Below are 26,234 nucleotides of genomic sequence, written 5' to 3' on the forward strand. Positions count from 1 at the left end.
TCGCTATGTTTTCATTCATAAAGCCCTTTTACAAAAAGTCCCGCTGTACCTATCATTACTAAACTTTAGACATGAGTTACCACACCCGGTCTCGGGGATGGCTCACTCTGGAAATTCCTTTGGTATCTGAGTTAGGTAAATCAGCTTTTAGTTATTGCACCTTATTTGTGGAACAATGTTCAAAATGTCCTTAAATCTGATGTTATGGTGCCTCTCTAGGGCAATTCAGAGAGCTGATTGAGGACCTTATTACTAATGAATGTGCTTGTTTTTTATGGCAATGTTTTTCTTTCTGCTTGCATTTTGTATTTATATTTTGATGTGTGTATTTTCAGTAATTTCTGTAATTCAAGGCTCATCTGTAAAAGAGACCATGGTCTCAGTATGACAGGACAAATACATAAAAAAATAAAACATCTAATTGTTAGAGATGAGGGTGTTATGCCTTGTGGTTTCCTTGAAATGCCATACCAACAGTGTCTTATGTACAGAAATGCACTTCTGTAGAAATATAGCAAAGCAAATTTGTTTAATAGGGTAAAACAATGAACTAGTCTCCTACCACCAGGACATTTGAATGTTGTTTACAAGATGAATGGCTTGGTTTGGTTTTCAGTGCTAGGCCTTTGCCAGCAGTTGGGCTGCAGCTAACGAAACAGTAGGATACTTAGACAAGAGAGGGTTGGAAGCTTGCATTTAAACAAACCCTCATTGCTATATTGACCCCATTTTCCTTCCGCTTCCTAAAGCACATCGTGCCAAAGAATTACAATTCTTCCAGTCTATAGACTTTGTATTGACTGAAGCCAGTGCCAGTTAAATAAATGCACATCTCCCTGGCATCAAGGTTTAGAATAATAACAGGAACGATTTTAAGTCAAGATAGAATAACCAATATCTAAAATGCATTTCCCAGAGAAAATCAAACCTAATTTTAAACAACTAAATGTACCTATTAAATAAAGCATAAAACCCCACTATTTTTAATTGATTTATTAATCCTGAACACGTAACTTGTGATTTTACAGGCACTTTTCCAACATTAAAAGTTACATCAATAGGTAGAAGGTTCAGGGATGGATTGGATTTATGTTGGGATGCACAATATTGTAATAGTGTACAGAAACATTTTGTATTAGGCTAAGTATAGCTTCCTGGTCCATTCTTGTGTTTGCTTTGAAACAGGAAAACAAGCCCATTCCAATATTCATTTTCCGACAACTTTCTACATAAACAAAATAGTCCACTGTATCAGATGCTTAAAATATAGGCCTAATTCACAATACAAAGAGGGGAAAAAAATACATTATCAAATCATGAAACGATGGGAAACTAAACAACAAAAGATAATGTTGGTAAAAAAATGGTCTCCGAAGCTGAAAGTTCTGAAAGGAGAGAAACAAAAGGGTTCATTTCTCCTCTTTGCCTTTAGTTTTCCTGTACACCATTTCTCTGAAGCTAGAGAGGATTTTGCTCTCCCTCTTTCTCCTTTCCTCCTGGTTGAAAGATGCCAGGGCTCTCTTTTCATCAGCACTGTAGATCTGGTTTTCCTTTCTCAGACGCACAGCCTCCATACGACGATGTCTGGGGGTTGCAATATTGCAATGAGCGTTACAAAGCCGTCAACCAAATGTGTAAAATATGATGAAATATTTGAAATGCCAAAATGTAAACAGAAGAGTACTAATGTACCTGCTACCGCTCATCACAAACCCAGACATCTCAAAGGTTGCGATTTCGTTGCTGGTCAATCCAATTTCACCTCTTCTTGGGATACGCTTACCTGCTTTCACATACTCTGCCATAGCGGCACCCTCACCTGGCAGCAGTGCATGACCAAAACTAGTGGGAAAAGGTATGTAAATCATTTGGCCATTCATTGATAATGAAAAATAAAGAATAAAACTGAATTTTAAAAGCTGAATATAGTGTGGTAATATCCTGACCAAATGTGGAAGCCAGTCGTATATACCAAGCGACAGACTAAAACAGGTCATATTCTTGAATGTAAGAAAGATCCTTCTATGTAAAAAAAGATACTCACTCGAGAGGCTTGTCGTCCTGGGACAGGTGAGTGAGTGGGGCCTCAGGGCCCACCATGTGTTCGTCGATGCAGGTCCTTTCCACCCACAGATCCCCGTTGGCGTCCTCCTCCGACCCGTCGCTGCTGGAGTCGCTCGCTGACTGCTTGCGGTTCTTCTTCGCCTTCCTCTTCTTGGACTTCTTGGACCTGTGAGGAGAAGCCAAAACACGGTTGAGGAAAACAATTGTGTATAGGTATGTCATGTATTCGTTATGGACGGTTGACTACAGTCGTGGCCTAAGGTTTTGAGAATGACACAAATATTAATTTCCACAAAGTTTGCTGCTTCAGTGTCTTTAGATATTTTTGTCAGATGTTACTATGGAATACTGAAGTATAATTACAAGCATTTCATAAGTGTCAAAGGCTTTTATTGACAATTACATGAAGTTGATGCAAAGAGTCAATATCTGCAGTGTTGACCCTTCTTTTTCAAGGCCTCTGCAATCCACCCTGGCATGTGTCAATTAACTTCTGGGCCACATCCTGACTGATGGCAGCCCATTCTTGCATAATCAATGCTTGGAGTTTGTCAGAATTTGTGGGTTTTTGTTTGTCTACCCGCCTCTTGAGGATTGACCACAAGTTCTCAATGGGATTAAGGTCTGGGGAGTTTCCTGGCCATACCCAAAATATCGATGTTTTGTTCCCCGAGCCACTTAGTTATTACTTTTGCCTTATGGCAAGGTGCTCCATCATGCTGGAAAAGGCATTGTTCGTCACCAACTGTTCCTGGATGGTTGGGAGAAGTTGCTCTTGGAGGATGTGCTGGTACCATTCTTTATTCATGGCTGTGTTCTTAGACAAAATTGTGAGTGAGCCCACTCCCTTGGCTGAGAAGCAACCCCACACATGAATGGTCTCAGGATGCTTACTGTTGGCATGACACAGGACTGATGGTAGCAATCACCTTTTCTTCTCCGGACAAGCTTTTTTCCGGATGCCCCAAACAATCGGAAAGGGGATTCATCAGAGAAAATGACTTTACCCCAGTCCTCAGCAGTCCAATCCTTGTAAATTTTGCAGAATATCAGTCTGTCCCTGATGTTTTTCCTGGAGAGAAGTGGCTTCTTTGCTGCCCTTCTTGACACCAGGCCATCCTCCAAAAGTCTTCACCTCACTGTGCATGCAGATGCACTCACACCTGCCTGCTGCCATTCCTGAGCAAGCTCTGTACTGGTGGTGCCCCGATCCCGCAGCTGAATCAACTTTGGGAGACGGTCCTGGCGCTTGCTGGACTTTCTTGGGCACCCTGAAGCCTTCTTCACAACATTTGAACTGCTCTCCTTGAAGTTCTTGGTGATCCAATAAATGGTTGATTTAGGTGCAATCTTACTGGCAGCAATATCCTTGCCTGTGAAGCCCTTTTTGTGCAAAGCAATGATGACGGCACGTGTTTCCTTGCAGGTAACCATGTTTGACAGAGGAAGAACAATGATTCCAAGCACCACCCTCCTTTTGAAGCTTCCAGTCTGTTATTCGAACTCAATCAACATGACAGAGTGATCTCCAGCCTTGTCCTCGTCAACACTCACACCTGTGTTAACGAAAGGATCACTGACATGATGTCAGCTGGTCCTTTTGTGGCAGGGCTGAAATGCAGTGGAATTTTTTGGGGGGGATTCAGTTCATTTGCATGGCAAAGAGGGACTTTGCAATAAATTGCAATTCATCTGATCACTCTTCCTAACATTTTGGAGTATATGGAAATTTTCAACATACAAACTGAGACAGCAGACTTTGTGAAAATTAATATTTGTGTCATTCTCAAAACTTTTGGCCACGACTGTAGAGGTAGAATGTAGATATGAGTGAACTTACTTTTTGCTCTTCTTTTTCTTCTTTTTCACTTCCTCGTCTGAAAGACAACTAAATTAGAGGGTGAAATAAACTTAGCTGGACAAGCAGCCTTTGTACTTGAATTTTTTTTTTTTTAAGGTGAAACATTTCTCACCACCAGAGTCCGACTCTGACTCGCTGTCATTGGAGTGTTTCTTGTTCTTCTTCTTTTTGGATTTCTTCTTCTTCTTCTTTTTCTTCTTCTTATCATCTATGAATTATAGTGCACTTGTCTTGATCTCTCACCAATTCAAGGGTGTAATCAGAACATACATTTGACTTACTACGTAATATAGTATGCCCAGGTTACACTTTGTTCTTGACTAGTCAATGCATGTCATTCAGTCAGATGTAGGCTAACTGAGAACAGACTTTTATAGAAGGATTATTAAGCTAATTCAGCATACTCACCGGATGAGCTTGAATCTGAGCTGCTGTTTTTCACATCCTCTTCAACTGGGGTATGTTCATCAGAGCTTATTGAAAAAGGACACAAAATGATCTAAATGTAGATAATTTGGTAGTTGGTGTGTATAGCCCAACTCTTTGAACTCTTGTACTTGATTAGTCAGATCAGATGCACAATTACTTACTCTGGTGCCATTACTCTTGGTGAATAGCCCCAGACTTCAGGTGATCCAAGTTCACCAATTCTCTCCCTCTCTTGTAGCCGCCTGGAATAGAATTCATATCATTAGAAATATACAAGAAATACATTAAACCCTGTGACCAATTCTAGTCCTAGGCAGAGGAAGAGGCGAACCGAGAAGTTTTCACCAGCCAAAATCTGTCCACAAAAACAAGCCCACGAAGTGAGGAAATTTTGTATGGAGGTCGAATTTGGTCAACAAAAAATGTAATTGCTAATTTGCTGTGTGAGGCTTATTTAATCTAATAGAAGGTTTGTAATGGTTAGGTTGTTACGAATGTACTGATATAAGTGGACTCATGTGGCACTTCGCAACTTACCCAAAAACAACTTTATATTCGAGTTCTGCCTGTTGTCAAAGAGATAGATAGGATTCATCATGGATATAACCTGCTTTAGCATGGACATTGCCATTGAGAGCTTCCACCATTTAAAGTAGTCAACTGGGTGGGGATTGCTCTGAGTTGGGTGCAATTAGCGAAAGAAGAAGAAAATGCACTGCAAAGATGATTCCTCTCTCTGTATAGCCTGTTGTTCACACTATCTGCCCTCTCATTGGCTAGAACGGTCTCACCTGATCTCGCCTCCTGGGACTACGGTTCCGGTTCAGGAAAAATATGGTAGAAGTGGATGTTGAGTTTGAGCCGAGCAAAGTTGGTAAAGACTAATGTTCTGAATGGACAACTGTAGTAGCGAAAACTGGAACAAAAAGGGAATTGTTTAAAATTGGAGTGGAGGATACGTGTATGAATGATAATGAATTGCTTGTTGTTGGGATGCGTTTGTTGAGTAAGGATGCATGTGGGAAACCCGTTTGAGGTGTTAAATGGTGAAGTATGCGCTGGGAAAAGTGGAGTCTGTCAGAGTGACCAGGAGTGGTCTTATTTCGATTAATTGCAGATTGCAGTGAGCCTCAAAAGAATCCGAACAACAGAAGTTGTGTTTTGAACTTCGGAGTAGAGCACCCATCAAAAGAGTCATCTCATGGGTGATGACAGATGTTCAGGTTGAATACCTGAAGAGAATTCCTGGTGTGGTTGGTGCCCGGCGTCTGACCCGCTGGGTGAATGGAGAAAAAGAAGGTCTCTCGCTCCTGTTGTTTTTTGATAAAGATGTGAAGCTTGGTTATGTAAGATACGCTGTAAGAGCTTTCGTCCCCAAACCATTGCAGTGTAAGAATTGTAAAGGATTTGGCCATGTTTCAAGTGTGTGCAAACAGAGTATATTGAAGAACGGTGTGTAGAATGACGACGGTGTTGCAATTGTGGTGGGGGAATCATGATCCTGAGTTCCTGGAGTGCCCTGAAAGGGTGAAGGAGATTGAGGTGGCAAAAGTTTGAGCAGTCAATCGAACCCTCCCAGGTTCCCCTTGAGCCTGTGTAGGTATCAGATCTGTTTTAATTTTAACAGAAAAGTTTGATGTAGTTTATTGGTTGTGTTATTGTTTATTTTTGGGAATCCTGTTTCCATCCTGCACAGTAGGTGGCGGGATGCACATTAAATTGTGTGATTGCCAATATACCATAGAAAAAGATCTTGCCTCCTCCCATCATTGTTAGAGCGGTCGCTCGAATAGCTTAAGAATGTCACTGTACCCTGCAATTACATCTGCGACCCTGTGCATGTGACTAATAAACTCATCTAATCGAATACTTTGTCAATATAATAGACAATCTTTGTCCCAGGCTAGAGGCACAGGATGTGCAAGTTCCAACAGCGTGGACTCCACTTAGTCCAGAGTTAACACACCTGAATCAAATGATCAAGGCTGTGATTAGTTGAGTCAGGTGTATTGGCATCTTGGGCTGGAACAAAAGCCAACAATCTGCGGCCCCGGGGGGGGGGGGTCATCTCTGATTTGGCTCATTTTAAACAGGACTTCACAAACCCTTGAAACAATTTGTCGTTTGCTAGCTAGTGTGGGTCAAGCGTTGCATTTGCACGGATACTAGTTAGCTGTGCACAAATATCTAAACAGCTGAGACACGGTTGTAACCAATTAACTTGTGCGCGCTAACTCCATTTACCTGGAGATGAAGGCGTCTTGTCTCTGGCGTTGAGCATCATCCCGTTCGTAGTAATCATTCCTGCCACCACCACCTCCGTATCGACCAGCGCCGCCACCGCGCTGATCGGACCAGCTGTGGTTACTGTACCTCTCTCGAGATCTAGAACGACTGCGGGGGTTTTCCGTACGAAACCTTTTGGCATTTCTCTCTCTCATTTCTCTTTCTCTCTCGGACATTCGGGGAGGTTTAAGCTCTTCTTCATATCTGGGGGCCTTGGGCATGGGCCCAAAGACTGGACTGGAGTCGCGAGATCGACTGCCGCTGCCAGATCGGCTCCGTCGTCGTCTTCTGGGGCCTCTCTGTTCTTGATCGGACAGAGGCATCGCTTTCGTTTTATGTCCACTAATACGAACAGCCTAAATTCTATATGTGGGTGAAGAATAAACAAGACGAGCTACCTAATCTACTGTTTAGGCCACACAGCGTTGTTTCTACGTGAGTTAAGAAACGGGAAATGATTGGGTCAGTGGGACTGTAAACAGGTCCCCCTTGAAACATGCAGCACAATGCTCTTTAGTTCCGCGTAGTTAGCAGACGCTCGAGCCAATGTTGCTGTCTTAAAACATTTGAATTGTGGGCTGTATTGATTATGTCAAATAATGCCGTTGAACATATCTAGTTTGAAACGTTTTGAACTGAGGCAAATGTGTAGATATCACACCAGATGCAACTGTTTTGACACAAATGTTACGACTCCTGTTGGCCATGTATGATCTAGCAGCAGGTTGTTTGTCCCGAATTTGGAGAGCAGCTGACATGGGACACACCCATAGCCTCCGGTCTCCAGGATCCCAAGAGAATTCGTTGTATGGGGTGTGCTCACGTAGCTTACAGACGTTAGAAGGATAGTTGCCATAACGGGGACATATTACTGCACCACGGATAAAGTTGTGTATACTGACTCTACACACCCACTCACATGCAAGCTGCTGATACTCTGTATCTTATATCCTGTTGCCTTGTCCCCTTGGCCCTATGCATATCTACCTCCAACAATCCAGTATCCCTGCACATGTAAATATGTTATTTGAACTGACTTTATAAATATTTCCTGTATTTAGTATGCTTACTTAATTGTGTATTTCTTATGTTTTTTTGTTCTTCTAGTAATACATTGTTATCGGTTATTGCATTGTTGGGTTTTGAGTTTACAAGAAAGGCATTTTACTGTACTTGTGCATGTGACATTGAAACGTAATAGTTTCCACTATGCACAGATTGTTTGCAAGATGTTCGCATAGGCTACGCAGCAGAATGTTGTAGCGAATTCGGAGGGCAGGCTGAAGCCCATTCGAGATTCGTGGGTAAAATCACTAGGGAAGCCAGAAAAAAGCCATATTAAAACCTAAGCGTTTTGATAATTGCGTTGTTTGCTTCATAACCTCTTATACCGCGGTCGCAATTCATATGAATTATAAACCTAAAGGCTGAGACAATAATTCAAACACACCTTTGTTTTATCACAAAACCGGATAGCAACATCATCAAATCACCTCTGTTTAGTCTAATACAGTGCCAACTAAAAGATACCAAAAACAATTTAGTCCAATCAATGTAAGCAAATATGTTGTGGCTGTCCATCGTTCTGATTTCTGAATTTGTGTGTGCAAGTAGAAAAACATGAGAGACAGCGATATCGGGGATCCTTGTAAGAATCCGACAGCAATTGGGTAATCTGCCTCTACCATCATTCCTATTAGCCAACATACAATCACTGGATAGCAAAAGATGAACTACGATCACGAATATCCTACTAACGGGACATTAAAAACTGTAATATCTTATGTTTCACTGAGTCGTGGGTGAACGACGACATGAATAACATACAGCTGGCGGGATTTAAACCGCATCGGCAGGATAGAACAGCCGTCTCTGGTAAGACAAAGGGTGGCAGTCTGTGTAAATTTGTAAACAACAGCTGGTGCACGAAATCTAACAGTAAGGAAGTCTCGAGGTTTTGCTCAACTAAGGTAGAGTATCTCATGATAAGCTGTAGACCACACTATTTACCAAGAGAGTTTTCATCTATATTCTTCGTAGGTGTCTATTTACCACTACAAACCAATGCTGGCACTAAGACCTCACTGATTGAGCTGTATATGGCCAAAAGCAAACAGGAAAATGCTCATCCAGAGGCGGCGCTCCCAGTTGGCGGGGTACTTTAATGCAGGGAAACTTAAATCCGTTTCACCTCATTTCTACCAGCATGTTAAATGTGCAACCAGAGGAAAAGAAACTCTAGACCACCTTTACTCCACACACAGAGACGTGTACATAGCTCTCCCTCGCCCTCCATTTGGCAAATCTGACCATAATTCTATCCTCCTGATTCCTGCTAACAAGCAAAAACTAAAGCAGGAAGCACCAGTGACTTGGTCAATAAAGAAGTGGTCAGATGACGCAGATACTAAGCTACAGGACTGTGTTGCTAGCACAGACTGGAATACATTCCGTGATTCTTCCTATGGCATTGAGGAGTACACCACATCAGTCATTGGCTTCATCAATAAGTGCATCTATGACGTCGTCCCCACAGTAACTGTAAATACATACCCCAACCACAAGCCATGGATTACAGGCAACATCCGCACTGAGCTAAAGAGTACAGCTGCCACTTTCAAGGAGCGGGACTCTAACCTGAAAGCTTATAAGAAATCCCGCTATGCCCTCCGACGAACCAGGGTAGGGGTAGGTAACAACACACCTGCCACGCTGATCCTCAACACGGGGGCCCATCAGGGGTGTGTGCTCAGTCCCCTCCTGTACTCCCTGTTCACTCATGACTGCATGGCCAGGCACGACTCCAACACCATCATTAAGTTTGCAGACGGTAAACTTAATGTACCGGTACCTCCTATACATAGTCTCGCTACTGTTATTTTACTGCTGCTCCTTAATACATTTTTTTTACTTAACACTTATTTCTCTTAACTGCATTGTTGGTTAAGGGCTTGTAAGTTGCATTTCACTGTGAGGTCTACACCTGTTATATTCGGCGCATGTGACAAATAAAATTTGATTTGACATGATGACTCGCCCTACTTGCAGAAAAACGCCAATGTCCTCCTCCTCTCTTTCATGTTGACGAAACGGTCTATCACTCTGTCTTACAGTACACACTTTTATTTTTAGTTGTCCTAGACTAAAATGCTTGCTTGTTAGCCTAACTTCCATTCATGGGCAACGTTAGCTAGTTAACATTAGCCTTTTACATCTAGCTACATATTGAACTTCCATCCTCTCAGGCCAGGGGCACAACAATGTATGAATTAATGGTTGGATCAGAATCGCCGTTATAATCATTGGCCAGTACAGATAATTAAGTAAAACCACAAGTCCAAATCCCTATCTCCAACCATGGCTAATTTAGTAAAGGCACAACTTTAGCTAGCTAGCCACCGGAAGACAACACAACGAGATACAAGAATTCAAGTTCTTTCTATCAATGACGTATGCTCAAAATGCGATTTTGATAGGAGTGAAGCCAATATCCAAGCTGGCTTCCCTTGACACTTTGTTTTGGTGTGCCAAGACCATTCATAGTTGAACTCGCTCAGTTTTGCTCAACGCTGATTGGCACATTTTTTATCAAGGGAGGCCAAATGCTCGGTGGCTTCCCTAGTATTTCATTCAACGCTACGGGCGGCAACAATGTCATACTCGTTTGGACCAGACAGCATCAGATAGATGGCCTACACATATAGTGACAGTGGGGCACTGTTTTGCTTGCTCGTATGCTTTCTCCGGTGAGATATACATTCAGCCTTTTGCGAATTTAAGGAAAATTGTTTTGTATGACCAGACCGCTTACGCGTATGTTGATTTTGTTCACCTACACCAGACGCAATCTGGACATGCAGGTTTAAATATCAAAACAAACTCTGAACCGTTTTTTTCTCTTCACTTGGCCCTAATACTCTTCCATGCATCTAGACATGACCTCTGAGAAGAGTGGAAGAAAGATGGCGGAAACAGATGTATTGTTTGAAACTGTTGGCGAGTTAGGCGAAGATGAGAGGACAGAGAGTAAGAATGAATGGGTTACACTGGCGGAAAGGAAAGTCTAAGTTGTGGAGGAAACCCCTAGACTTTCTTTTTTTTCTGAGTGAAGGTTTTGGACCAACGTAACCTGGACGATCCTTTGGAAGTTTCGTTAAATGTCATGGGTGTGTTGGTTGAAGTGGCATCAGTGAGAGTAACAAGAAGTGGGCTTATTTTGAGTTTACAGCTGAGGCATTGCAATAAATCCTGTCAAAGGATGTTCCGCCCTCACAGGCCCCTGAGCCTGTATAGGGATGTGACTTGAATTGGAATGTGACTGAAGGAGTGGGATGTTTTTTTTATGTGCCATATTTTTTATATTTTTGATGATGTTGGTTTATCCCCTTCCTACAATGGATTTTCTTCTATAGTTTACCACCCGTGCTGTAGGTGGCGGCAGGCACCTCTAAGGACTGTTTGGGGACCGCAATAATACCATAAAAGAAGAAAATACTTCGTTTGGGAAGAACAATCAATCATAAGGCTTGGCGCTGCAGGTAAATAACAAGTGTAACTTATAGAAGCCAACCTCGTATATTGGCCTCATCCAAAAATGTTGTCATGATGGATCAGCGTTTAGCAAAAACGCTGCAACCTGCCGCGAACCAGGAAGCTAACATCCCTCCCCTGCTAATAAGTAGCCAACTAACGTTAAGCTAAAGCTACTGTAGATCCTTTTCATATAAGTTATCCACAATAATCAACCAATACTAAGTTGTATCTCCCCTAATATGCATGTGAGCGAATAGATTGTATAGATACTAGGCTGCTTTAAATCACATTTATGTGATTGGCATGCAAGACTCAATTGTGTAGACCGGCCTTGTGTTAGTGAATGGTGTTAGGCTAACGTTAACTAGCCAGTAAGCTACAAACAATGCAGATTCTCGTTCGCTCATTCCTACAAAATTGATTCTGCAGTAGTGATGAGCAGTTCGGCTCATTACTGACTCGGATCGTTTTGACTCGTAAAGTAAAAAACAAACAAACGAATCTTTCGACTCATTTCGCTAATTTGAGTCAGTAATGCCCAGAGCACGCAGGACCCCCTACCGGCGAACGATGAACTGAAAACTCGAAGGATTACATTCTACATGCCTCTCGTTCACTATAGGGGCCTTATTGGAGTGGTCATTTGTGACTGAGACTTATTAACATTTGTTGATTGCTAGGCATACAAATAACATTATTTCATGATAGGCCAACATTTCAAATGAATTTGATCTTTTCAAATACATGCAACTTAAAAGTTTTTAATATCAATACATTTTTATTTGAAAATCTTTTGGACATCTGAGCAACTTGAGGGAACCCTATTTGAGTCAGAAAATGATATTTGTATGATAGGTAAGATATACACAGTGGTGTAAAAATACTAGAAAGTACTGCTTTAGTTTTTTGGGGGAATTTGTACTTTACTATTTATATTCCGGACAACTTTTACTTCTACATTCCTGAAGAAAATTATGTACTTTTTACTCCATATATTTTCCCTGACACGCAAAAGTACTCGTTACATTTCTACTTTTATTTTATTCATCTAGGTAAGTCAGTTAAGAACAAATTCTTATTTTCAATGACGGCCTATCCCCGGCCAAACCCGGACGACGCTCGGCCAATTGTGCGCCGCCCTATGGGACTCCCAATCACAGCCGGATGTGAATCAGCCTGCATTCGAACCAGGGACTGTAGTGACGCCTCTTGCACTGAGATGCAGTGCCTTAGACCGCTGCGTCACTCGGGAGCCTAGCATGCTTGAATGCTTAGCAGGACAGGAAAATGGTTCAATTCACACACTTTTATCAAGAGAACATCCCTACTGTCTCTGATCTGGCGGACTCACTGAACACATGCTTCGTTTGTAAATGATGTCTGAGTGTTGGAGTGTGCCCCAGGCTATCCGTAAATAAAACAAGAAAATGGTGCCGTCTGGTTTGCTTAATATAAGCAATTTGAAATTATTTGTACTTTTAGCAATTCCATTTACTTTTTATACTGTAGTATATTTAAAACCAAATACTTTTAGACTTTTACTCATGTAGTATTTAATTCGGTGACTCACTTTTACTTGAGTCATTTTCTTTTAAGGTACCTTTACTTTTACTCAAGTATGATAATTGGGTACTTTTTCCACCACTGGATATACAAAACCTTGCAGAGAGCCTACACTACCGTTCAAACGTTTGGGGTCACTAATAGGCTGACCACACTGCTCGCGGGCGTTGCAAAATAAATTCAGAAATCGATGTTATTCAATTATTGCACCCACACTGCTCGCGAGCGCCAACGAGCGTCTGCGTTGCCAAGGGCTAAAATAGAAGTCCTTTCTATTTCTGATGCAGATCGCGCTGCAAGTCCTGCCTCTCCCATCTCCTCGTTGGTTTATAGAAAGCAGGTACCCACGTGTCATCTCCTCATTGGTTATACCCACGTGGGTGATTGAAAGATGAACTGTGTTGCCGGTCGGTGTAGTAATACTATGAAAGTTTAGATGCCAATCACCATATAAGTTAAAAGATGAAAAAGCTTGGAAGGAGGAGAGATGAATAGAAAAGATTCGGTTTACCGTTTTATGTGTGGATTAATTGTCGGAGTAGAGGACTTTGTGCATTTCAGGTAAAATAACAACTCAATGTTTATATCCCAGGACAAATTAGCTAGCAACAGCAAGCTAGCTAAATAGGACACATTAGCTAGCAAGTGCAAGCTAACTAGCTAAATTGCCATAAATGTTTAATGCTTTTTGACCTGTTCCCAAATGAATGAAATTGGTTCAGTTTGTTTTGATATTTTAACCTACGTGTCGTGATTGTGTTTGGTGTAGGGGGACAAAATACATTTATGCGCGCAGCCGGCTTGGGTTCCGTGTTAGAAATGTCCTTGCTTTTGAAAAAAAATGTGTCCATTTAAAATAACATCAAATTGATCAGAAATACAGTGTAGACATTGTTAATGTTGTAAATGACTATTGTACCTGGAAACGGCTGATTTACAGAGGCCCGTTATCAGCAACCATCACGCCTGTGTTCCAATGGCACGTTGTGGTAGCAAATTCAAGTTTATAATTTTAAAAGGCTAATTGATCATTAGAAAACCCTTTTGCAATTATGTTAGCACAGCTGAAAACTGTTGTTCTGATTAAAGAAGCAATAAAACTGGCCTTTAGACTAGTTGAGTATCTGGAGCCCCTTGTTCAGGGGCAGAACGACAGATTTTTACCTTGTCAGCTCGGGGATTTGATCTTGCAACCTTTCGGTTACAAGTCCAACGCTTTAACCTGCTGCCCCAAAACATTTAACAATGTCTACACTGTATTTCTGATCAATTTGATGTTATTTTAATGGACAAAAAAAAGTGCTTTTCTTTCAAAAACAGGGACATTTCTAAGTGACCCCAAACCTTTGAACGGTAGTGTAGAAAACTAACAATTTCTTACAAAAAAATTAACTACTGGAACCAAGACTTGAAAATAACTGATATTGGCACAAGATGGAGGGAATGTTGGAACATAACTAACGAAATTGCAGTTAACGAAAATGTACACTTAATCCAGTACAAACTGTCTAGTATTTATTACACAAGACAAATTTCACAAATTCTACAACACATCGCCAGTCAGGTCTTAAGTATAAAAATAACAATGACTCAATAATCCATGCTGTCTGGGAATGCTGGAAAGTCCAAAGTTATGGGCAGCGTTAGAAAGTTGTATTACAATGTAAATTTACTATTAATCTGTCTGTCTGCATATTTCAAGACATGGCATGAGTGATACAGGTGCTGGAAATGGGGGTGTGAGCAGGTGGTTCTGGGCAGGGGTGATATCGTGGATGTATGTGTGCGTCTGTAAAAAAATTACAGTTGGTGGTCGGAGCACGTCTCAGGAGTCGCTGAACCAGAGGGGCGTGTATTCATTCTGTTGTAGGATTCATTGCAGCCACCACTAGCAGGTCAAACAAACGACTAAATTGAGTAAAACAAATCAGTAAAACGAATCATGACTCTCAAGTCAGTAAAAAGAGTAGTTCAAAAATAACGAATCGTTCTCGAACGGCACTTCACTATTGTATCGATCTTGACTTTTATTTTCAATTAAGGCTATAGTTAGTTAGCTAGCTAGCAGTGTAGTTAGTTTGCCAAATATTTTATTTACCACTCTAGCTTGTAGAACAGCTAGTATAATAGGTAGCTGACTCCTACCTGCTTTTAAAGAGTGACTGCCCCTAAAAAGTAACTTCTCACATTGAAAATGGCATATATGCCATCAATATGAGTCAGAAACATTTATTCTAGTGTCAAAATTGACTACAAAGTGTAAATAGGAGCATTTTTGGTCATAAAGTCAGTCTTGTTTAAAACTGAGATTTGCGAAATGATAGGAAAAAATTGTTTGTCACGGAATGAAGGTTACCATAACAGTTTTCCGTGGGTTGGGTTTATTTTAATCCTGTCCACAGCTGGCAGCACCCAAGTAATCATACATTTGGAGCGCAGCTTCATGCGACCTGTAATGTCCATGGTCAATTTGGTTTGACATTCGATATCCCTATGGGGTTAGATAGGGACCATCAGTAAATCACACAATGTACATGGGACAATATTTTTAAAGGTCAGTAGCTCCAAATTTTAATGACCTAAAAACCTCCAACTATAAAATGTAATAATTCATATACAAATATTGAAGCATTTGAGACAACTAAAAGATGAAAATATCGTCAGATTTCCATTTTGTAATTCATTGACGGTCCCTAACTAGCCTTAGAGAAAGGCTATCCATAGTCAAACTAACTTTGCCACGGCAAGCCAGCTGAAGCTAATTGGCTAAATAATTTGGCTAACTCTTCCCACCTGTAAACACACGAGACATCCACATCAAACCACACCCCGAAACCAACTCGCGTTTGAATTCGGTCAAGGCTGCTAGCCTTTAATATTATTATTTTTTATGATCAAAACACAGATGTTTTACGCTTAGTTATAGTGAAACACGTAAATTCTGGTCTTAATTTTGACAGTTTGTTGCAAAAGTGATATATTTTGGTCTTTTAGTTGTAAATCTAGCTCTTTGCCACTAGCAGTTCAACTCTACCATTGAAATCATGATGTAGTTACGTCATCTCAAGGGAGGGTTCGGTTTTGGATGTACTGGGTGGTACCACCTCAAGCCTTACTATAAAATCAGGTGACAGGGCGCCTTATTTGTCAATGGTCTTGATAAGTGGAGTGTGCCAATATATTTTTGCATGATGCTTCCTTGACAAGACAACTGACGTTACACAAAATTAAAATGGCTGTAAATCACATTTCTGCTTATGACCAAATTCAACGTTTTTGCTTACCGTTTCATCTGTGCTTTTACAAAGAAAAAAAAACATGTAGGCTATAAGGATTATATGTTTATATTCGTAGCTACATCCAAAGTAACAAGAAATAGATGTGAGTTCTAATTCCACATGGGGGCAGATATCTTTTTTCTCTCCAAATCCTTTACAGTATTCATCCAATGCCCACACACTTCTAAGTCAAAAGAGTGAAATCATACCTGTGAGAAGGGGTCACCCTGGTGGTAGTAGTAGTTGTAGGTTTTTATACAGTAAGACTAATCTGTGAGTTAATTTGACCATTTGGAAAAGAGCTACTGCATAAATACTGCAATGCGAGTTGGATTGAATTGAGCCTCTAATCTTCATTTTCAAGGGGATGATTGCACTTTTCTTCCCAACACAATACTGCAATAAACGTGAGTCCATATTTCAAATATATTTTTTGTGCCCCACACCCCCCCAAAGTTAATATTTATTAGCAATTCCCCTCACCCACAACTTCTCACCTGAATGCATTTTTTTAACATTTGAAGGGGTTGGACAAATGCTAAATTGGGGTTGAGAGTTACCCTTTAATGAACCAAATCTAAAATGAGGCCAAATAAGGAAGTGTAGTCGCCCTTTAAAACAATGAGCTACTACAGAGATCATTAAATGATGACGAGATACTGATGTCTCCACCCTAACAATGGGAGTCGTTGTCCCAAAGGCAGGAAGGCATGCGACAACCTTAGGTCCAAAATAAGCCCATAGAAACGCATTGTGCTTATTTTGGACAGATTCTGACGAGCGTGAATCCTCTCGCTTCGCCTCTTCCTCTCTGGCTACTATGAATGCATGATTAGGTTACCCAACAAGAAGTGAAAGGCGATTTTACATTTACTGGTAGTAGTGCAGTCAAGCAACTGTAAGACTTACTGGGGGGGGGGGAATGTTTTATATTGATAGAAAGACTGTCAAGTGAATGCATTTGTCATTCATTGCTTTTGTCTTCACTCCACAGGGATGTCGGGCCTAAAGCTGATCTCTGCAACTGACACCCGGTATTCAGGAACGGTGCTGAAGTCGATGAATAGACAGCGAAATAATGGATTGTTCTGTGATGTCACCATAATTATACAGGACCGTAAATTTAGAGCACACAAAAACATTTTGTCCGCGTCAAGTACTTATTTCCACCAACTCTTCTCAGTGGCTGGACAGGTGATCGAGTTGAATTTCATCAAAGCGGAAATCTTTGAGGAAGTCCTGAATTACATTTACAGTTCCAAAATTGTCCGCGTTCGTTCCGACATGCTCAATGAGCTTATCAATGCTGGGCAGGTGTTGGGCGTGAAGTTCATTGCGAATCTAGGCGTACCGCTCTCACAAGTCAAGGGCCTACCTGGTCTGTCAAAAGACACAGAAAACAATGAAGTAAGCTCCGTGGAGAAAAGCAGTACAGACTCAATGGGGATGATGATGCCCATTGTCACCGAGTCCTTTTCACTGTCTGCAGAGGAGTTCAGTCAAACTGACAAAAGTGCAAACAAGAATCAGGACTCAGACGATGATGACATTATGTTTGTATCCAAAACGGACGCCACCAAGAAATGCAAGCCCTGCGAAATCATCGATTTGGATGGACCCAATACAGAGGAAGACTCTGTGACAAAGCAACCGGGAGAGGCCAGACTCGCTTTGACAAAGGACCAAGAGAAAACAGTCAAAGCAGCCCCGCACCTCAACAGCTCCTCGCAGACCTTGCGAGGCCAAAGTCCTTTGATCAGACCCATGGTGTCCCCTGACACAAGCTCAGATATTCCACCTTCACCCACTGGAGCCTCCTCTTGCAGCACACCCACTACGCCGGCTAGAATTGGCACTTTCACCCCCGAACCCATCAGCACCTCCCTGCCCTCAGAAAACCACAAGATAATAGGAATCCACAAGAAGCAGGTTTCACTAGCTCGACAGAGTGACTTAAAAATCAAGCTCTCGGCCGTCAAGTCACCCGGCGGATTCATCAACGAGGCAGGCCTCAACATTCCCCAAATGTCCGCAACCACAAAAAAGACGATAACACTAGATAAAGCCTCAGAGATCGACTCGTTTTCTCCAGGCTGCAAGGTGTATGCCAATATTGGGGAAAACACATATGACATTGTCCCCATGAAGGACGACCCCGGGGAGGGAGATTCTAAAAACAGTAGAGGGGGAAAGAGGTCTCTGATGGCTACCCCTCTTCAACCTTTCAACACCGCTCCACTGCCACAGGGTGCCTCGATCAAGAAGACCAAAACAGAGCAGCAAGATCACTACGAGCTCATCATGGACGGGAAGACTTTCTTTGTGTGCATGGTCTGCAAGCGTCCCTACGTGTGCTTGACGAGCCTCCGGCGCCACTTCAACACCCACTCCTGGGAGAAGAAGTACCCGTGCCACTACTGTGACAAGGTGTTTGCCCTGGCCGAGTATCGGACCAAACACGAGATCCACCACACAGGGGAGCGGCGGTACCAGTGCCTGCTGTGCAACGAGATGTTAATCAACTACCAGCTACTGTCGACTCACTGCAAACAGGCCCACAACCAGGACCCATCCGGGAGGAAACAAAAGGACGACACTGACAACAACTTGTACCGCCTTCTCCCTTGCAAAACGGTGCAGTTCAAGACCTACTCATATGAGACAGACGATTCAGATTCACGAGGGGTCCCTATTATCCAAGAGGATGGGAGCGTCCAGCACATTAACCCTGGAAGGGGGCACCTGGCCAACCCAATACAGTTACAGTCCACCCAGGGCAAGATGTTGAACTGGGATGACATCTTTGTGGAGCCAGAGGCACAGCCTGGATCAGGTGCCCACCGGCCAGGGAGCCGCCCTATCCAACCTCCCCCAGGCTCTTCTGAGTTTGAGTTTGTCATACCAGAGACGTACTGAGCAGGGTGGCTCTGTGATCTATGCCTTGTCAGTGGGTCCCCCTATTTGAATTTTGTTTCCTGGGTCCACGTCAAATGTTGTCTTTTTCAAATGTTAAACAGTTGTTTTAGCTAAACTGTGCTGAAAAAAATATATAAACGCAACATACAACCATTTCAAATATTGTGCTGAGTTACAGTTCATATAAGGAAATCAATCAATTGAAATAAATTCATTAGGCTCTAATACATGGATTTCACATGACTGGGCAAGGTCAGCCATGGGTGGGCCTGGGAGGGCATAGGCCCACCCACTGGGGAGCCAGGACCATCCACTGGGGAGCCAGGACCAGCCATTCAGAAAAAGGTTTTTATTACAAACAGAAATACTCCTCAGCACCCTGTGACCACCCCCACCTCACCCTCATTCAGATGATCTGGCAGGTGAAGAAGCTGGATGTGGAGGTCCTGGGCTGGCATGGTTACATGTGGTCTGCGGTTGTAAAGCCGGTTGGACGTACTGCCAAATTCTCTAAAACGACATTGGTGGTGGCTTAAGGTGGAAAAATGAACATTCAATTCTCTGGCAACAGCTCTGGTGGACATTTCTGCAGTCAGCATGCCAATTGCACGTTCCCTCAACTTGAGACATCTGTGGTATTGTGACAAAACTTCACATTTTTAAAGTGGCCTTTTATTGTCCCCAGCACAAGGCGCACCTGTGTAATGATCATGCTATTTAATCAGCTTCTTGGTATGCCACACCTGTCAGGTGGATGGATTATCTTGGCAAAGGAGAAATGCTCAATAACAGGGATGTAAACAAATTTGTGCACAACATTGTAGAGAAATACGCTTTTGGTGCTTATAGACAATATCTGAGATTTTTTATTTCAGCTCATGAAACACAGGACCAACACTTTACATCTTGTGTTCATATTTTTGTTAAGTGTAGTTGTTTTTAGGAAATTCCTATGTGCTCTAGCTAGCCCATCTGGAGTGTAATGTGACTTTTGTTCTTATCAAGCGCTTGTCATTGAACTATGTATTGGCGCTCATTGTATTTCTACTTACCCTTTTTAATGGTCAATATTTGTGAGTACTCTGTCTGGAGTGCTCATACAGTTCAACAGAAGGACCCTAAATCTAGGCATATGCATTTATTTATTGTTAGATCTTTATTTTTTATGAAATATATTTTTGTTATCAGGAGTCAAATTACCTTATGCCTTTGGGAAGATAAAATGTACAGTGGTGCTGAATGGTAACAGTTGATGTTTGTTGTTTGAACAGAGATTGGATCAGGATGCTGGATATTGATGGATGTCATTCATCCCTTTGTTTTCTGAAATCCACACTTAAAAAAAAAAAACTTTAATTAAAAACAACCACAGACTGTTTCCTCATTTCTGTTGCTATAAGATGAACCTCAACAAGGAAACGGTCAATGGTTGTATTTGACTAACCTTTTATTAAAAAGTATGGATTTCAGAAAACAAAGAAAGGCACACAACCACAGAGGACAAACATAGGTACAAGGTAAGCATTTCATCGTTTATATTTTTTTAAGCGTTGATCCACAAAGCCTGGTCTCTGCTTTACTCCGTTGGTGGAGTTCATCAGAAACTTCCTTTGCCCTGGAGTTGAGTTTAGTCAGCTACCTCCTACTCTGTATGTATACAGTTTGCCTACATAGTGTATCATAGGAATCATGTAACTTGAAAACCATTTCTTTCTGTTATGAAATAGCACCTAGTGCAGGATTGTTCTGCAGATCGTTATATTTGTTTATGTTCCTTTTTCTTCCCTTCCCCTTGTCAGTATGTATTTGAATTGAGTTGGACTGCGGAGAGCTAACTTGACATTTTATACTGCTTCATTATGTCCTTCACTGCCAACTTTTATGGCTAAAAGAAACCTTACACAATTAACAGTGTACATAATTGTGACCTTTTTTCATTTTGAAAATGTTTCTGTTTTAAAAACGTATTTATTAGGTATAGTGCTAAACAAATGTTAATAAAAGTAAAAAATAAAGTGTGCCTCATTTTGGCAGAATGGAAGAAACCTATTGAATGAGACGACTACACAGCCTTTTAGTTTGAAAGAGTTTAAATCTGATAGTTTTCCTAAATCCCATAGTAATGAAGGCCCCTCCATTGGCATTTTTCCCCCTGGTGGATGGTTATTCTCAAAAATGGAAAATAAAATGCACCTTGTGAGGTAGGGATTTCATTAAGGATGATGCATGTTGACTATTTAACTTATATGTTGTCTATGGAAAAGAACACCGTACAAGCATTTTACACAATTACTTTTAATGGCGAGACAATCAATCCACTCCAGTCCGCAGAAGTCCATCTTCAGCGGTTGAGAAAGTGCTGTTCAAAACAAATTGTGCAAAAACAAAACTGACTACTTTAATCGATCATCTCGAGGCTGTACTTTTGAGGTCAATGCATTTTGTGATTTAAGACAACACAAGGCGGTGTTCTTTTGGTATACTCAAGTGTACGTGTGTAATAACCTATTATATTACACCCATAAAGAGACAGGAGAGTTTAGTGTTTAGTCCCTTTACAAAAATAAATAACATTAGGAGTGATAATTTATTTTTCACATTCCTATGGAGCCAGATACCTGCCAAAAGGTTGAATGTACATATTGTTAGGATCGTAAGAAAATCCATACTTAAATTGTTAGGATCGTAACAAAAGCCAAGTGTGAAACAAACGTAAACGTGACATTTCATCTGTGAACATACAAACACCATGTTATGACTACGGACTAACATTTTAGGCTTGAACAAATCTTGTGTTGCAATTCTGACATATACAATAATACCTTAAAGAGTTTTGACAGTTTAATCTCGCCAACCAAAAAAAACGTACACCGAACGGCCTGTGAGGAGTGCTACCCAAACAAGTATAACAGAATAAAAAAACGGATGTCAGGGAAACCGGAAAGAGGTATCCTGCACGTTTTTAAGTTAAGTCTCCATTCTCTATTACTTGTAATGCTTCACGGTGGGAACCACACATGCGGAGATCATCCATCACCCACTCTGCATCTCACAAGAACCGGCGGTTGGAACCAAAAATCTCAAATTTGGACTCATCAGACCAAAACACAGATCTCCACCGGCCTAATGTCCATTGCTTGTGTTTCTTGGCCCAAGCAAGTCTCTTCTTCTTATTGGTGTACTTAGGTAGTGGTTTCTTTGCAGCAATTCAACCATGAAGGCCTGATTCACGCAGTCTCCTCTGAAAAGTTGATGTTGAGATGTGTCTGTTACTTGAACTCTGAAGCATTTATTTGGGCTGCAATCTGAGGTGCAGTTAATTGCCGATTTCTGAGGCTGGTAACTCTAATGAACTTGGGGCTTCCTTTCCTGTGGCGATTCTCATGAGAGCCAGTTTCATCATAGCGCTTGATGGTTTTTGCGATTACACTTGAAGAAACTTTAAAAGTTCTTGAAGTGTTCTGGATTGACTGACCTTAAAGTAATAATGGACTGTGGTTTCTCTTTGCTTATTTGAGCGGTTCTTGCCATAATACGGACTTGGTATTTTACCAAATAGGGCCATCTTCTGTATACCACCCCTACCTTGTCACAACACAACTGATTGGCTCAAATGCATTAAGGAAAGAAATTCCACAAATTAACTTTTAATGCACACCTGTTAATTGAAATGCATTCCAAGAGGTTTAATGTCCATTGCTTGTGTTTCTTGGCCCAAGCAAGTCTTTTCGTGTTATTGGTGTCCTTTAGTAGTGGTTTCTTTGCAGCAATTCGACCATGAAGGCCTGATTCACGCAGTCTCCTCTGAACAGTTGATGTTGAGATGTTTTTGTTACTTGAACTCTGAAGCATTTATTTGGACTACAATTTCTGAGGCTGGTAACTCTAATGAATTTATCCTCTGCTGCAGAGACAACTCTGAGTCTTCCTTTCCTGTGCCGGTCCTCATGAGAGCCAGTTTCATCATAGCGCTTAATGGCTTTTGCGACTCCACTAGAAGAAGCTTTTAAAGTTCTTGAAATTTTACAGATTGACTGACCTTCATGTCTTAAAGTAATGATGGACTGTCGTTTCTCTGCTTATTTGAGCTGTTCTTGCCATAATATGATCTTGGTCTTTTACCTAATAGGGCTATCATCTGTATACCACCCCTACCTTGTCACAACACAACTGATTGTCTCAAACGCATTAAGAAGGAAACAATAACACAAATTAACTTAACAAGGCACACCTGTTAATTGAAATGCATTCCAGGTGACTGCCTCATGAAGCTGGTTGAGAGAATGCCAAGAGTGTGCAAAGCTGTCATCAAGGCAAAGGGTGGCTACTTTTTGAAAAATCTCAAATATAAGATATTTTGATTTGTTTAACAACTTTTTGGTTACTATATGATTACATGTGTTATTTCATAGTTTGTCTTCTATTCTACAATATAGAAAATAGTAAAAATAAACAAAAACTCTTGAATGAGTAGGTGTGTCCAAACTTTTGACTGGTAATGTGCCTTGAAATGAACAAGGGAGAGGTTAAATGTAGGCTAAGTCTGGCATAAGCTTATTCCCACACTTCACAATAACTCTGTTGCAGTGGTCTTAGGTAGTCTCCATCCAGGCTATTCCCTCCATCTCAACACTGCTGCCCAGTTGAAGAGCTTGTGATCTCCATGCAGCACCATGAGCCTTCAGAAAAGCAACCCTCAGCCTCAGAAGTTGCCCTTCTGGAGGCATGCAGTCAGAGTCATTATAGCCTAATGTAGGACTATTTGCCTACTAGCCAAATAAAGTGTAGAGCATGCATGATGCGTGCAACTTGTCATTCCAACATATTTTAACATTTAATTAATCCTACATTCAGTTCAGTCAGTATGTCTCTCATTCAGTAATTTGTCTGAGTTGCAATAGGAACTAAATCAAAGAGAATAGAACAGTCTTTTCCATTTGTTTATTCCAAATATTTTTTTTTACAAAATAGTTAAAGCATGTGCAGTGGCTGATAGGAACGTTTTCACTCAGGACAGGTTATGACCAAGACCTAATCAATATTTAGTTTTGTCTTGTTTTGGATATGGATATATCCTCTGCGTGATGGGGTTGTGCATCGCAAATGGCTATAACAAGCCTACATACCGAGTCGGATTCACAAACGCAACAGTCAAAATGCCTAATATACAGTGGAGGAAAAAAGTATTTGATCCCCTGCTGATTTTGTACGTTTGCCCACTTACAAAGAAATGATCAGTCTATCATTTTAATGGTAGGTTTATATGAACAGTGAGAGACAAGAATAACAACAAAAAAATCCAGAAAAACACGTCAAAAATGTTAGGAATTGATTTGCATTTTAATGAGGGAAATAAGTATTTGACCCCCTCTGCAAAACATGACTTAGTACTTGGTGGCAAAACCCTTGTTGGCAATCAGAGGTCAGACGTTTCTTGTAGTTGGCCACCAGGTTTGCATACATCTCAGGAGGGATTATGTCCCACTCCTCTTTGCAGATCTTCTCCAAGTCATTAAGGTTTCGAGGCTGACGTTTGGCAACTCGAACCTTCAGCTCCCTCCACAGATTTTCTATGGGATTACGGTCCGGAGACTGGCTAGGCCACTCCAGGACCTTAATGTGCTTCTTCTTGAGCCACTCCTTTGTTGCCTTGGCCGTGTGTTTTGGGTCATTGTCATGCTGGAATACCCATCCACGACCCATTTTCAATGCCCTGGCTGAGGGAAGGAGGTTCTCACCCAAGATTTGACAGTACATGGCCCCATCAAATGATGCGGTGAAGTTGTCCTGTCCCCTTAGCAGAAAAACACCCCCAAAGCATAATGTTTCCACCTCCATGTTTGACGGTGGAGATGGTGTTCTTGGGGTCATAGGCAGCATTACTCCTCCTCCAAACACAGCGAGTTGAGTTGTTGCCAAAGAGCTCCATTTTGGTCTCATCTGACCACAACACTTTCACCAGTTGTCCTCTGAATCATTCAGATGTTCATTGGCAAACTTCAGACGGGCATGTATATGTATTCTTGAGCAGGGGGACCTTGCGGGCGCTGCAGGATTTCAGTCCTTCACGGCGTGGTGTGTTACCAATTGTTTTCTTGGTGACTATGGTCCCAGCTGCCTTGAGATCATTGACAAGATCCTCCCGTGTAGTTCTGGGCTGATTCCTCACCGTTCTCATGATCATTGCAACTCCACGAGGTGAGATCTTGCATGGAGCCCCAGGCCGAGGGAGATTGACAGTTCTTTTGTGTTTCTTCCATTTGCGAATAATCGCACCAAATGTTGTCACCTTCTCACCAAGCTGCTTGGCGATGGTCTTGTAGCCCATTCCAGCCTTGTGTAGGTCTACAATCTTGTCCCTGACATCCTTGGAGAGCTCTTTGGTCTTGGCCATGGTGGAGAGTTTGGAATCTGATTGATTGATTGCTTCTGTGGACAGGTGTCTTTTATACAGGTAACCAGCTGCGGTTAGGAGCACTCCCTTTAAGAGTGTGCTCCTAATCTCAGCTCGTTACCTGTATAAAAGACACCTGGGAGCCAGAAATCTTTCTGATTGAGAGGGGGTCAAATACTTATTTCCCTCATTAAAATGCAAATCAATTTCTAACATTTTTGACATGTGTTTTTCTCGTTATTCTGTCTCTCACTGTTCAAATAAACCTACCATTAAAATTATAGACTGATCATTTCTTTGTCAGTGGGAAAACGTACAAAATCAGCAGGGGATCAAATACTTTTTTCCCCCACTGTAAGGCCTAAGGTGCTCCAAATACTGGAAAAAGTGTGATTCATTAGGTTACATGATCACCACAAAAGCCCCACGCGGCTATAAAATTAAATTATTCCATTATATAAACACACAACAGCATGGCATATTTAGATAGCGGGCTAGAGTTGCTTGATTGACTAGCTAACTTCGACTAGCTACGTTCGGTTCATGTCCTTTGCCGATGCCACATTACTGACAAAAGTTTGTACGCATAAAAAAGATCTGTAAATGGATATGTAAAGTAAGAATTGAATGTGTAAATGTTAATTCATAATCGTAACATAGGGTTTGTACATTGACAGATCTATTTTAACGTTTAAGTTTCATGTTTCACGCATGGTTTTTCTTACGATCCAAACAATTTACATATGGATTTTCTTACGATCCTAATGATACGCATGTTCAACCTTTTGGCAGGTATATGGCTCCATAGATTGCCCCCCAATCCACCCCACAACAAAGGCTTATTGGCTCTGCTATATCCCTGCTCACAATTTGCGAACAACAATGTGAGATAAAGAGTAATAGGGTGAAC

The 26,234-nt window shown here is 41.5% G+C and overlaps 2 protein-coding genes across 2 annotated transcripts; one reads left to right on the top strand and one right to left on the bottom strand.

Annotated features, from left to right (window-relative positions):
- Positions 1-978: 978 nt before the first annotated feature.
- Positions 979-7,113, bottom strand: nkap (NFKB activating protein). Its single transcript, XM_029770640.1, has 8 exons — positions 6,599-7,113; positions 4,516-4,596; positions 4,334-4,398; positions 4,038-4,133; positions 3,905-3,941; positions 2,045-2,230; positions 1,693-1,842; positions 979-1,584 (listed from the first exon to the last, which is right to left on the bottom strand). Exons 1-8 carry the CDS (start codon positions 6,961-6,963, stop codon positions 1,410-1,412), a joined length of 1,155 nt encoding a protein of 384 aa, XP_029626500.1. The 5' UTR covers positions 6,964-7,113; the 3' UTR covers positions 979-1,409.
- Positions 7,114-11,096: 3,983 nt separating this feature from the next.
- Positions 11,097-19,090, top strand: zbtb33 (zinc finger and BTB domain containing 33). Its single transcript, XM_029770641.1, has 2 exons — positions 11,097-11,178; positions 17,009-19,090. The coding sequence occupies exon 2, from the start codon at positions 17,011-17,013 to the stop codon at positions 18,928-18,930; it is 1,920 nt and encodes a 639-aa protein (XP_029626501.1). The 5' UTR covers positions 11,097-11,178; positions 17,009-17,010; the 3' UTR covers positions 18,931-19,090.
- The last annotated feature ends 7,144 nt before the right edge of the window (positions 19,091-26,234 follow it).

This window comes from Salmo trutta, chromosome 13 (assembly GCF_901001165.1).
Source record: "Salmo trutta chromosome 13, fSalTru1.1, whole genome shotgun sequence".
In the NCBI taxonomy this organism is placed as follows: domain Eukaryota; kingdom Metazoa; phylum Chordata; class Actinopteri; order Salmoniformes; family Salmonidae; genus Salmo; species Salmo trutta.

What these genes read in the sequence shown, in the direction of transcription:
- nkap (XM_029770640.1), bottom strand. Translation starts at nt 6,963, where the DNA reads ATGCCTCTGTCCGATCAAGAACAGAGAGGCCCCAGAAGACGACGACGG. An exon ending in CTCAGATTCAAGCTCATCCG is followed by an intron (nt 4,134 to 4,333) that starts GTGAGTATGCTG and finishes TATAATTCATAG; the next exon opens with ATGATAAGAAGAAGAAAAAG. An exon ending in AAGAAAAAGAAGAGCAAAAA is followed by an intron (nt 2,231 to 3,904) that starts GTAAGTTCACTC and finishes TTCTCCTCACAG; the next exon opens with GTCCAAGAAGTCCAAGAAGA.
- zbtb33 (XM_029770641.1), top strand. Translation starts at nt 17,011, where the DNA reads ATGTCGGGCCTAAAGCTGATCTCTGCAACTGACACCCGGTATTCAGGA.